Below are 12,307 nucleotides of genomic sequence, written 5' to 3'. Positions count from 1 at the left end.
TACATCTTTTTTATTTTCTTTAGAAATAAATGAAGCCCATTTATAGGGAGAGATTATATCCTTGGACCATCTAGCTGCAGTAGTCCTCTTATTTCATAGGAGAAATCAAACCTCGTCTTGAAAGCACTTGAGCTTGCCAGTTTCTACCCTAGATTCCTACAGGGACACAGTAGTTCTCCCTGACCTTCCCAGGCATGACAGCAGGAAGCCTTGTAGGTGTCTTTTTATCCCCTGACTGCCCAACAATGTTCAAGTTTAGTAGGATGGCATATATTGTCTACTCAGTGCTGCTGGCAGCCCTTGAACCACACAAGAAGGCAACACACTTGCCTCAGTTTCTCTCTTTGCTCCTTGTGTTTTGGCTGCTGTATTCCATCAAAGGAATCTTGGGCAGCTGATTGACTGCCAAGAAGTATCATGCCATAGGTAAAAGATGGGAAAGCTCAAGGATAAAGCTGGTGTCCTAGGTCAGGCATTGTGGAGAACATATGTGGTGAAAGCTGCTAAGGAGCATGTTGCTGGTGAAGGCAGCATGTACCACAGACTGTCTGTCTGAGGAAAGCTTTTCTTTGTTCCTAAATCTAGTGATGGGTTTAAGTTTGAAAGCCTGGATAAGATGCATTAAGCAGAGTGCCAGGAATAACCTGCCATCTCTGGCATGGAGTGTTGCTGTTTGGATTCTTGATATTCCCACTAGTCTTGTTCCTTATTAGCAGGAGAGCTGAGCTCATGCTTCTCTGGTGATTACAGCCAACTTTGGCAGATGAGCTCTGTTAATGTCTGTTAAACTGACTTTTAGATGTTATTATGCCACTGGTTCATGGGAGTGAACGTTACCTCCGGTATCCTTTGCTCAAGAAGAGCATGGAATGCCACCGGGCATCATGCTCTCCCCACCTCATCTGCCTCATCACAGCTGCAGAGGTTTGAATTCCTGCTCTTCCTTCACACCTCAGGTCAGGGGAAAAGGGGTTGGATGCAGTTGAGCAGAGATGATTTTCCTGTTTCTCAGGACTGGAACCTTCTGACAATCTTTGTGGACCTGTGCTGTGGTTGCCAAGCGAACACAGTGATGGGTGTGATTTCTGACTCGCTATATTGTGTCTTGCACTGAAAAGAAGAAAGGTTTTCCCAGCTAGAAGGTCTGAAGTTGCTTTCAGCTATGTAGGTTAGCAAGTGGAGGTAGATAATACAGTGTTAAGCTGACTTGCCTAAAGTTGGTTGAGTTATTTGCAAGAGGTATATGTATAGCTCTATTTCTCACATAGCTGTGACCAGACCAGATGGGCTCCTGCAGCATTTGGGATTACTGGTGTATCCCAGCTCCTAAGCTTCCCTTCAGAGTTTAGGATCTTTGTACAGTAGCTACTTTTTGGTACATGGTAGTTCGTGCCTGGGGGGACGAATGTGTTCCCTTGGGCTGAGTTCTGGGTTTATGTTTGCACCTTTTCTTCCCCTTTCATCTCTTCTTTTTATGGCCTTTGCTTCCAGCATTGGATTCTGGCTGTTCAGAAAGTGGTCACTGTGGTGTGCAAGCAAGAGTGTCTGCTCCTTGCCAGTGTGGTGGCTCCAAGTGCAAGATCACTTGGTGTCCTATGCTAAGCCACTGTTCTGGGAACCCCAGAAATTTTGCCTTAATCAATTTTAGTACTTCATGCAGAGCAAATAACTTCTTAAAATGCAAAGGGGAGAAGGCTTCTCAGAAATGGAAAGGTCTTGTTATCAAGAAGAACTCTTGCACCTTCTCCCTTTCAAGTGCATGTGGCCACGTAGTGCATGTTCAGCTGCCCTTGCCTTCAGGGAAACTGATGGCAGGGCAAGGCAGAGACATTTCAGAGTCCTCAACACAGATGGTTTCCAGGGTTTGTGTGCTTCCCAGGGCATTTTCTACTTGAGTGTGCTTTCTCTGTTGCAGGCGTCTCTCACTCCAGTGAAGTCTGGAGGAGAACTGGAGGAAAAACCAAAGCCGAAGGATCGAATTGCATCTTGTCTTTTGGAGAACTGGAACAAAGGAGAAGGCCTGGGATATGAGGGAATTGGCTTGGGCATTGGGCTACGAGGGGCCATCCGGCTGCCATCCTTCAAGGTAAAAGCAAAGATCTGTCTTCATTATGCTAGTATTCCCTTCCAGCCTTATCTTTGCATCTACCACTTGTGTGCATTGTCTGTAAAGGATCTCCCTGCTCCCCAAGGTAAATGAGGCATTTGGCTGTGTTTAGGACACAGCATTTCAGGATGAAAATGCACAGAAAGTGCAAGTGAGGGTTTGAGCTGAGGGATTCTACAGCCTTCATTTAAAATAAAACTTGCTTTGAGCTTTTTCAAGATGCCATAGGCTTAGGTTCTCTTCCTGTTCTGCTACATCTCAGACAAATGGATTTGTCGAGAGTTTTCTCTGTCATCCTCAAAGTGTGTGGTGATGACATGCACCGTGCTGGTACCCAGAGTGTTTTGATGCAAATCGAGGGGGTAGAATTTCATTCACAGTGAAATTCTGTTTGGAAGCAAATAAAGGGATCAAGAGCTAGGGAAGTGTCCCTTGGTTTCTGGTGTAAGTCTCCATTGCAAAGTAAAGCAGTAGCAATTTGCTTAAGAAGTTGATTTCTACTGTTCCTAAACTTCTAGACATGCTAAGTGTGTCTTTTATTCAGGTGAAAAGAAAGGAGCCACCTGAAGCTGCCTCAGCAGGAGACCAGAAGAGAATCCGGCCTTCTACTTCTGTGGATGATGAAGACGAAGGTTTGCAAAGCACATTTGTTTAAAACTCGAGAGCAGATGCAAACCACATGCAAGCTGAATTCTTTTAAACTTCACAGCAGTGTGCTCACTTACAGTTAGACCCAGAGTCAAGGATCTGAGCCAAACCCCTGCTTCTCAGAAGCCTCTCCTCAGCTGGGCGCTGTCTCCTCTGGATTCAGTTATCTTAAGTGCACTGGCAGGAAATTTAAGCCCTGCATTGTATGAATAACTCATAACCTAGTTTAGTTCTGGTGATGCAGAACTGGTCACCCAGTAGAGGGAGCTCAGGTGAGTTCATGGAGAAAGCACATGCGATAGTTTGCCCTGTGTTTGATTCTAGGAACAAATCAAAGTTATTTGCCAGAAAAATCTATTTGAGAATATTTGAACATGTTTTGCAGATTACAGTAGATCTAAAACAGCTTTTGAATACCATTTGGTCTGCATTAAATAGTAGATTCAAGTTACTTGTGCCATAAAGTTAATTCAGACTACCAACTGGTTTTGAAGCTGAAGTACAGAAACAGGGTTTTGTAAAGCATTTAACACAAAAAAGCATTAGGTTTGGCTTACTTGTCTGACCTCAGTCATGCCATGTCTCCTCACTGCTCTACCTGTTGCTTGGCAGCTTTGGCCACCTGCATTTTGCCATCCTTGACATTTCAACATCCTGTACCCAGTCTTGCCCTCACACTGAAATCAATAAGCCTCTGTACGCCTGAGGACTCACACAGCACATGGGAACATTGCTCCTAGCTTTGATCTTCCCAAATAACAGATTTCCATTATGTAGTCAACACTTTTCCTACCTTACAAGGTATTCCATGGCAATTTCCTCTTGTTTTTGCTCGTCAGAGTCGGAGAGGGACAGGGATGCTTCTGATACAACATCTGACCTGTCCAAGAAGGATGCAGAAGCAGTGGGGCTGAGGCGGCGACCAGCAAGGCCACTGGAGCTTGACAGTGAGGGAGAAGAGGGAGATGAGACATCAGAGAAAGAGGAAGAGTTCTCTTCAGAGAAGGAGGAGGAGCAGGAAGAAGAGGGGAGCTTGGTGAAAGCAGCACCTGGCAAGGTGTGTTCATTTGTGGTTGCAGTTCTGAGTGCTGTTTGTTATCTGGTAGTTCCAGATGCCAAAGTTACCTTCCTACCCACTAGGGTTTGTGCTGAGAGAGCCTCTGTGAGGTTATTCACTCTTCAGGTTCTCTGATCAGCCTCCATGAGAGTCACTGGTGGTTATTACAGTGACAGCCAGGTCTCAGTCAGACACTGTTCATTTTTTGGCAATGCTTTCTTGCACAGGAGGAAGAGGAGGATGACGAGGAGGAGGAAGACGATGATGAGGATGAAGATGATGATGGAGATGATGATGAAGATGAAGATGAGGAAGAGGAGACAGGCATAGACACAAGTGACAAGGAGGAGGAGCAGGACTCCGAGGAGGGTAAGTGATTCCGGTGGGAGCAGCAGGCATAGCCTTTGGGTCGTGTGTGGTTTCCCTTTGCATTTGTGAGCTGATTGTTTTAATTTGTGCACCTTCTTTCACTGAAGGGTGATTTTGCACAAGATAATGTATACAGGTCCTTTTAGTTGCTGCCTGCGAGGCTTTCATGATCCCTGTCTGTGGGTCCCTTTGCAATAGCTTTCCACCCTCAGCCCAACTTGACAGAGGGGCAGAGACCTTAAAGCCAGCTGAGTTCATGCTTCATGAACCATGTGTGTCTGGGAGGAGAAGGGACCAGACTTCAAACAGGGTAATTTAGCTGCTAATAACTTTCTGTCCTCTGAGTTCCTGCTCTGGGAGGTGGTAGGTTTCATATTTTAAAGCTGTATGTGAGGGCAGCAGAAATGTTTAGTACAACTCCAGTAAAGATGCAACCCACCAAGAGACAAATGTGAACAAGGTGCCAGGCAGCACTGCCTTTGCAGCTTGTGGAACTGCCTGTTGTATAGTGATTGCTGTGGGCATCCAAATACACAGTTCATAAGTCTCTGCAAAACTAAATGAACTGGGAGGTGAGTCCTTCAAACCCACACACAGTTACTGATGCTGTTTCCACACTGTTACAGTGTGGAAGTGGTATTTGCTCCTGTAGTAGAGCCTGATTAATGAAGTTGGAAAGCAGAACTAATGGTGATTTGTTCTTGTTGTAGATGTAGCAAGTCCCTCATCTTCCAAGGCTGAAGTTGAATCATCCGATGAAAGCGAGGACTCCTCTGAATTTGAGTCAAGTTCAGACTCAGATGATGAAGATGAGGATGATGAAGATGAAGAGGAGGAGGAAGAGGAAGAAGAGGTGGCTGAAGATCAAGACAGAGAAGCCATGGTTGCTGAGACGGAGCATGAACCTGCTAGTCATGAGCTTCCTGATGATGAGAGGGAGACTATTTTGGAGCTGTATCCTGTGGATGACTACATGGATGCAACAGGCTTGGGACTCGCAGAGCCAGCTTTGGCAGTGAAAGATGAAGGCATGGAAGAAATCAAAGCTGGGGAAGGTGAATGTGGTGAAGTCCCAGAGGCATCTATTGCTGCTGAAACACTGAAACACTTGGTTATGGAAAGAGACCAAGAGACAAAACTTCCTCTGTCTCCCATCTGTAGGCCAGGTATGTATTTTCATGTAGTTCAGTGTTTGTTGTGCACATTTCCAAGTACAGTATTCTCACAGCATCCAATATGTATGGGTTTTTATTTCCCTTCTCTTTCTTCCTCCAGTCTTAGCTCTAGGCTAGGGGTTATCTGTACAGGGAAAGAAGGTCTGTGCTGAACTTTCCTTCCTAGTAAGGAGCACTACATGAGTCATCAGCTACTAAAATTACTGTGGTTATTGTATCCAGAATATTATCCATAATTGTATCCAGTAACTGTAGGACAGTTACTGTACTACAGGAACTGAACAGTTGTCATCACTTGAGGGTGACTGATTGGATGGTGTGGTGGCTGAAGCTCAAGACAGAAAAGCCATGGCTGCTAAAACAGAACAGGAATCTGGGCTTAATGAGTGACCACTGGGTCTTTTTGTGTTTAATACTGAAGCAGGGTGTGACTGAGGAGTGATATGGGGCAGGTTAGTGGGGTCACAGTGTTGTACCTGGTTCCTAATACCATTATTTATGGGTTGGGTTTTTTTTACTTAGTTCTTTCAAGTGATACTCCCTGGTTTTCTGGGAGAAGGAAGTTGTCTTCATTCAGTGCAAAGTTGTATTTAACCTATGGAAATTAAAACAGGAGTGAGGTGCATAAAGTTAGTCAAACTCTGCAACTATGGGGGAATGAAAAGTGAGAAAGTGGGGCTGACAGGAAGAGCCTTCCACACATGGAGTGTGGCCTTCAGTGTGAGCCTTGGCAGGACTGGTGGCTAAGGACTGCTGGGGCAGTATTTTGCCTCTTGGAGAGCTGGAAACCCAGTCCCTGCACAGGCTGTCACTCCTTGGCTGCCCTAAAATCTGAAAGCTCTGAAGAGGCAAAATGTCAAACTGGGGAGGGCAGAGAACCTTCTTGCACAGATCCTTTCTGGAACAGATCTGTGTGCAGAGAGGACATAGATTTGGGGAGACCTGCATTTGAGCACCAGCTCTTGTAGAATGAGTTTTACAGGGATGCTGTGGGAACAAGCTCTAACTACAGCATTCTTCTGGTGCAGCCCAGCATGATTGTACAGGCATTACAGGAACTGGAGCCTTCTCCAGTTTGTTCAGCACAGATTGGGAGCACTTCTCTTCCAACTATCCAGGCATTTTTCACCTCCTTTTGCTCTCCCACTTGAAAGTGTTATTTTGAGCTGCCTAACAAGATTCACTGTTGATTCCTTTTGGACCTGGCCCTAAGTGGGTAAATAAACTCCAGACAAATGAGCCTGCTGCAGAGAGAGCAGCATATAAATTGCCTCATTGATACCATCTGAGTGTCTCCTCATTCATTACAAGGGCTTCCCATTCCCTTCATGTGTTGTTCAAGAGTGTTATGCTCCTCCCTTCACTGCTCCCTCCTTGGAGAGCTCAGGGTTCTTCATGGCCTTGCAATTAGTTTTCCTTCCCACATTACAAAAGCTGATAGCTTGGGGCTCTGACAGCTCTTCTCCAAAGTCCTCACCCCACAATCCACTAAATCTTTTTATGTCCGCACAAAAGGTGGGCAGGGGTTTTGAAAGCAGAAAACCTTCGTTCTGGCCTGTGTTGTAGTTAATCCTCAAATTAATAGTGTGGGTTTTTTATGGTCCATTAGGAATGTCTGTGGTAGCGTCTAATTACTCCACACTCTGTGCCTCCAAAAGGTAAAGCAATGGGAGTTTTTAAAGCCTCCCAGTGGAATTGAGCTGTTCTGTAATTGTGGCATCTTAAACATGCCTTTACTGGCAAGTGGTGAGCAACTGAATAGAAGCAAAGCTCCTAATTCTCTTTTCTTTTCCCCCTTTTAGAGGAAGAGTCTGAAACTGCCACCATGCTGGAGCCAGAGGTACAGGAAGGTCCAAAGCCTGACTCTCAAGATGAGGAGGCGGTGCTCTGTCTCTCAGCTCCAGTGGGAGTCTTTGGAGAACCTCTGCCCAACAAAAGCAGCTTCTTTAGCAAGTCTGAGGACAGCAGCTTAGAAGCTCGTGCTAAAACAAAACTGCCCTCTGCAACGGAGGAGGACGACCGGCTGCCTCGCACGCCTGGACTGGAGGTGATGATCCATTCAGAGACTGATGCTCTTTTGCTTCCAGCCCACAAAGTGCCATCCTCCATGCTTCCCTTACCATCCACTCCTGGTAAGGAAGAACCTTTAGTCCCTCCAGAAAAGTTCCCTGAACACTTAATGGTGACCAAAACGTCCATGGAAGAAGAGATTCCAAGGACTCCTGGGCGGGACATTTTGGTCAAGTCTTCACACCCCTTTGCGAAGTCGCAGAGCACGGACACTGTTCCAGCCACGCCAGGAAGCGATGCTCCCCTTACAGGAAGCAGTTTGACCCTCAGTTCCCCTCAAGTCCCAGGGAGCCCCTTTTCCTACCCATCCCAATCTCCTGGCATCAACAGTGGCATTCCTCGGACTCCTGGGAGAGATTTCAGTTTCACGCCTACTTTCCCAGAGGCTGGTGCTACCATTTCTTGCCTTCTTTCTGGCAAGAAACCGTCAGAGGATGATGGAGATGAGAAACCCTTTAAAGAGCCTCTTGGTGCTTCCCTTACCATCAGCATGAACAGTGTTCCTTCCCCTATCCCCTTCGCCAGCCCCCCCCAGGCAGATTTCCACATGGACATGGGTTTGCCACCTGCTGAGCCAATACCTGTAGCAGTCCTGCCATGCATGCATGGAGATGGAAGAATGCCCATTGAGGAATGCAAGGCAGAAGTAAAATCTGTTTTGCTCTCGTCAGAAGTACCCCCTGGTGCTTCTGTTCTTCCTCCCCCACCACCTCCTTCTGTCCTTCCCAAAAGGAGGCCAGGCCGACCAAAACGGTCACCACCTTCTGTCCTCTCATTGGATATGTACCCGGGCAAAACCATAGAACCTCCTCCTATGCCAGTGGCCTTGGTGGAAAGTGCTGTGGGCAAAGAGCTGCTGAGTGGACATCCTGATGCTTTCTATGGACTAAAAGACCCTGAAGCCGTCACCCTGGACTTCAGGAATGACGGTTTCCATGAGAAAATAGCAGCTGAGACAGTTGCAGAGAAACTGCCATTTAAGGAACTGGAGAACCAGTGGAATGAAGACTTCAAGGAGGAAGAAGCTCACGCAAAACCTAAAAGGCAGTGGCGAAGGCAGAAGAAGTCACCTGAGCACCTCCCAGCGATTCCTTCCCCTGAGTATTCCCCACCCCAGCCTCAGTTCAGGCCACGCTCCGAGTTTGAGGAGATGACCATTTTGTATGATATTTGGAACGGAGGCATAGATGAGGAAGATATCAAATTCATGTGTATCACATATGACCGCTTGTTACAGCAGGACAATGGTATGGACTGGCTCAATGACACCCTGTGGGTATTCCATCCTTATATCCTTTCTCGCTGGCTCTCTGCATTGCACAGCACGTGTGACATGCACTGGAGGGTCACTGTGTAAGGCCTTACAATGCAAAAAACTTAAGTCTGGTGGAAAAGAGCATTTGCTTACTCAAATAGGGTTTGCTTGCATCAGCAGGGAATTTTAGACTGCTTTATTCCCTGAAGCTGCAATACAAAAATACTGCAGAAATGGCTGTTCCTGCTGCATTTCAGTCTAGGACTGCAAGGAAAATCTGTATGCCCCTCTTCTGGGGAGGCTTCCTTGCTGGTTTGAGAAGCTTCTGTCTGCATTTAAACCAGACTTTGTTTTTCAGCTTGCCTGTGGAATTTTGAGTCTGCACATACAGGGCTTTAACCTGGGGCTAAAACTTGCTGTAAAAATAATCTCACCATCTGTGCCCAAAATGATGAGCTGCGGTACTATCAGCTTTAACTCTTTGAGTTAGAAATACTAATAACAGCACTGGTTTCTCAGCAGCACATCAGGGACAGACACAGCCCTGGGCTAGGTGGGGAACGTACTAGGGCTGCTGCAGCAAGTATGTGGGGCCCTGGTTGGTGCTAATGAGGCAGGATCTGGCCCCATCCTGTCTCTCCCTGCCCATTTTCTGGTGATCAGCCTCATAGGCTGTAGCTTTGAATCTGTGGGAGCATTTTTGGGATGCAAAAGCTGTCTCAGAAGAAGGTTCTCACATGTAGAGCCACCAGGAGAGACATCCGGTGCCTAAAAGGCTGTTCCTATAATCTAGGGACTAGTAATGTTTATAATCTAGGAATCCAGTAATGTTTTTAGGAAGGATATACAGGTTTATATGTTAAAGAAGACAAATGCACCACCTTGTGTGTGGCTGGAGATTGTGTGGATTTAAGATATCACATCCCTTACCTCCTGCAAGGCACAAGAGTTGATCTTAAAGGTCTTTTACAGACCACTTGACTCTGATTTTATGGAAAGCCCAAACCACTCAGAAGAGTCAATGATACGATGCTAGCACTAAAAAGCCTCTCAAAAGGGCAACATGAAAGATTAAATTTATAGTTTCCTGGCTTTGTACCAGTGCAATAGCTTCAAACCAGATTTATTGAATTGTTTAAAGGAAATACTTTTAAAGAATGATGAAAAATGTCATCCCTGGTAATTCTCTGTGTCTGCCCCCAGCTCCAGTTTTCTGGTATTCAGGGTATGTTACGACTCACAGGGAGCATTTTTTGTCTAGAATGCAGTTGTCACAGTGTTCATGGCTGTGTTTTGGGGTTAGCTGCCACTGTCCTTCCAGAAGCCAGAGACCTTCTGCCTGCTCAGGGCAGTGGCTCTTTGCCAGGCCAGCTGCAGGTTTCCTTGGGGTTTGAAACATCTGCTCAGGGGCTTACCCTTCCCAACAGGTCTGAAGGAGCTGATGCACTGAGGCCGTGAGAGCAGCATCTCTCTGCCTGCCCTTTGGGCTCAGGAGCATCTGGTCTTAGCGGGGGTGATTGCTGCTGTAAGATCAGTGAAGTGTCTTCAGGGCTTGGGGTGGCTACAGGGAGTTTGTGGAGGTAGAACAAGAGCATGCCACTCTGAACAGAGAAGATGGTACATCCAGATGGCTGGGCAGCTGCTGTCTGTGTACATAACGGGTGCTGTGGGGAAATCCTTTCTCAAACAGGTTTCTCTTGACAGCTTAACCTTTTTGAGTTTAAGTTTTCATTATCTCTTTACTTTAATTCCCCAATTCACACAGCTAAGAAGGAAAGACTGTTCTTGGTTAGCCTGTGGGCTTCAGTGATGATTGTGACTTCAATAGGGTTGGGGTTGTTTTGCAACCCTCCCAAAACCTTCCTAGTTTCTCAGGCTCCTGGCGTTAGCTCCATGTACCTGTAGCAAGTTTTGCCTGATACCCACTGCTGGCTGTGTTTCTCCTTAACTTCTCCCCACCAACTAGCTTTTCTACCCCCAAGAAAAAGAAGCGGGATGATGGGATGCGGGAGCATGTCACGGGCTGTGCACGAAGTGAAGGCTATTACAAAATTGATAAGAAGGACAAACTCAAATACCTCAACAATAGCCGAGCTTTTGCAGAGGAGCCTCCAGCTGACACGCAGGTGAGAACATGTCCTGTGCTGACTGCCAAGGTGCAAATGGGATCTGGTTTTATACGGTGTCACTCACAGTGGATGCTTCCTGCCTTTTGGCAAGGAGGGAGGTGAAGCTCTTCCTATGCCTGTGTCAAGTCGGTCATCCAGGAGCTGCTGGGGAGGTGTTAGTGTTTGATGTGGGATGTTTTAGGAGGCCACACATTCTGCAGTGGTGTGTTGCAGCACAAAGGATTGCTCGCAGGGAGGCTGCAGGGTGTTGGGTCCATTGGAGCAGCTTTGATCACCCATTTGTCCTCTCAGGGTATGAGCATCCCTGCCCAACCTCATGCTTCTACCCGGGCTGGCTCCGAGAGGCGGTCAGAGCAACGCAGGCTCCTCTCCTCCTTCACTGGTAGCTGTGACAGTGACCTGCTCAAGTTCAACCAGCTCAAGGTAGGTCACCCATGGATGCTTTGGGAAGGGTCTGGTTGGGAGCAGGCTGAGGCCAGGGCAGGGGCCTCCTGTCAGTTTGATATCACCTCAGTGATGCCCATCTCAGCATAGGGCACTGCTCTGTGTGACGGAGGATTGACTGGTATCTGGCATTCCTGTATTTGATGTAATACAACTTGATGCAACAATACAACTTAATATAATGTGCAACACAAATAGTTTACCTAAAGAAATAGGGACGGAGCAGTTACAGGGAAAACATGACACTTACTACAGTATGCTTACTTACGAGAAGCAGAGATTGTGGCTATAAATGAGTATATGGTGATTACAGAGCTTGAGCCATCAGGGTTATGCAAAACTGAGACCGATGGCCTTGAAGGGTCTGCTCTCCCCATAGTGTGGTCGGTGGTAAAAGAACCTCAAGTAGTGCAACTTTGTGGGGTCTCCCATGGCATCTATCCTGCCTTCTTGTCACCATGAGATAGAAGGAAACTAAAATCAGGTTGAATTACCCCAGTGCTGTTTGCGCTGTAGATGCTGGACCTTGGGACAGCCTTTTCCTTTCTGTGCTGTGACTGATTCAGGGCTTGGGTTTTGGGTGTTTTCCTCATGCAGTTCCGGAAGAAGAAGCTAAAATTCTGTAAGAGCCACATCCATGACTGGGGCCTTTTTGCTATGGAGCCCATTGCAGCTGATGAGATGGTGATTGAATACGTGGGTCAGAACATCAGGCAGGTAAGCTGGACTGTGGGTGAAACCTGAGCAGAAACCAGCCCTGAGAGAAGTGCTCAAGTATGACAGCAGGGGTTGGAGTCCCTGCTGTAAGGTGTTAGCTACATCACCTAGGCAGAGGTTGGCATGGCTCGGAGGTACAAAGGTGGGATTTTCAGCAACCCATAAAAACTAAGCACTCAAATCCTGAGGAGCTAAACCCATCCTGAGCTTCTGTTTTCAGTTAAGTTTGTGTTCTCTTGGGGCATTTGGAGTCATGTATATGTTGAGTGACACAAACACAGCATTGTATTGGTCTCTGCTCATGAATCGCTTCTGCAACATGTCCTGACCCATGGG

At 46.8% G+C, this 12,307-nt stretch overlaps 1 protein-coding gene across 1 annotated transcript in view; it reads left to right on the top strand.

The window, feature by feature from the left end:
- SETD1B (SET domain containing 1B, histone lysine methyltransferase) overlaps positions 1-12,307 on the top strand; it is a 47,134-nt gene that overhangs the window by 33,711 nt on the left and 1,116 nt on the right. The window contains exons 8-16 of the mRNA XM_034068319.1: positions 1,916-2,086; positions 2,652-2,739; positions 3,595-3,812; positions 4,043-4,181; positions 4,892-5,347; positions 7,159-8,715; positions 10,641-10,807; positions 11,102-11,233; positions 11,852-11,971. Coding sequence (XP_033924210.1) covers positions 1,916-2,086; positions 2,652-2,739; positions 3,595-3,812; positions 4,043-4,181; positions 4,892-5,347; positions 7,159-8,715; positions 10,641-10,807; positions 11,102-11,233; positions 11,852-11,971 — 3,048 coding nt within the window. The remainder of the gene's footprint in view (positions 1-1,915; positions 2,087-2,651; positions 2,740-3,594; positions 3,813-4,042; positions 4,182-4,891; positions 5,348-7,158; positions 8,716-10,640; positions 10,808-11,101; positions 11,234-11,851; positions 11,972-12,307) is intronic.

Source organism: Melopsittacus undulatus, chromosome 12 (assembly GCF_012275295.1).
Source record: "Melopsittacus undulatus isolate bMelUnd1 chromosome 12, bMelUnd1.mat.Z, whole genome shotgun sequence".
NCBI lineage: Eukaryota > Metazoa > Chordata > Aves > Psittaciformes > Psittaculidae > Melopsittacus > Melopsittacus undulatus.
This window is presented reverse-complemented; position numbering and strand designations above follow the sequence as displayed.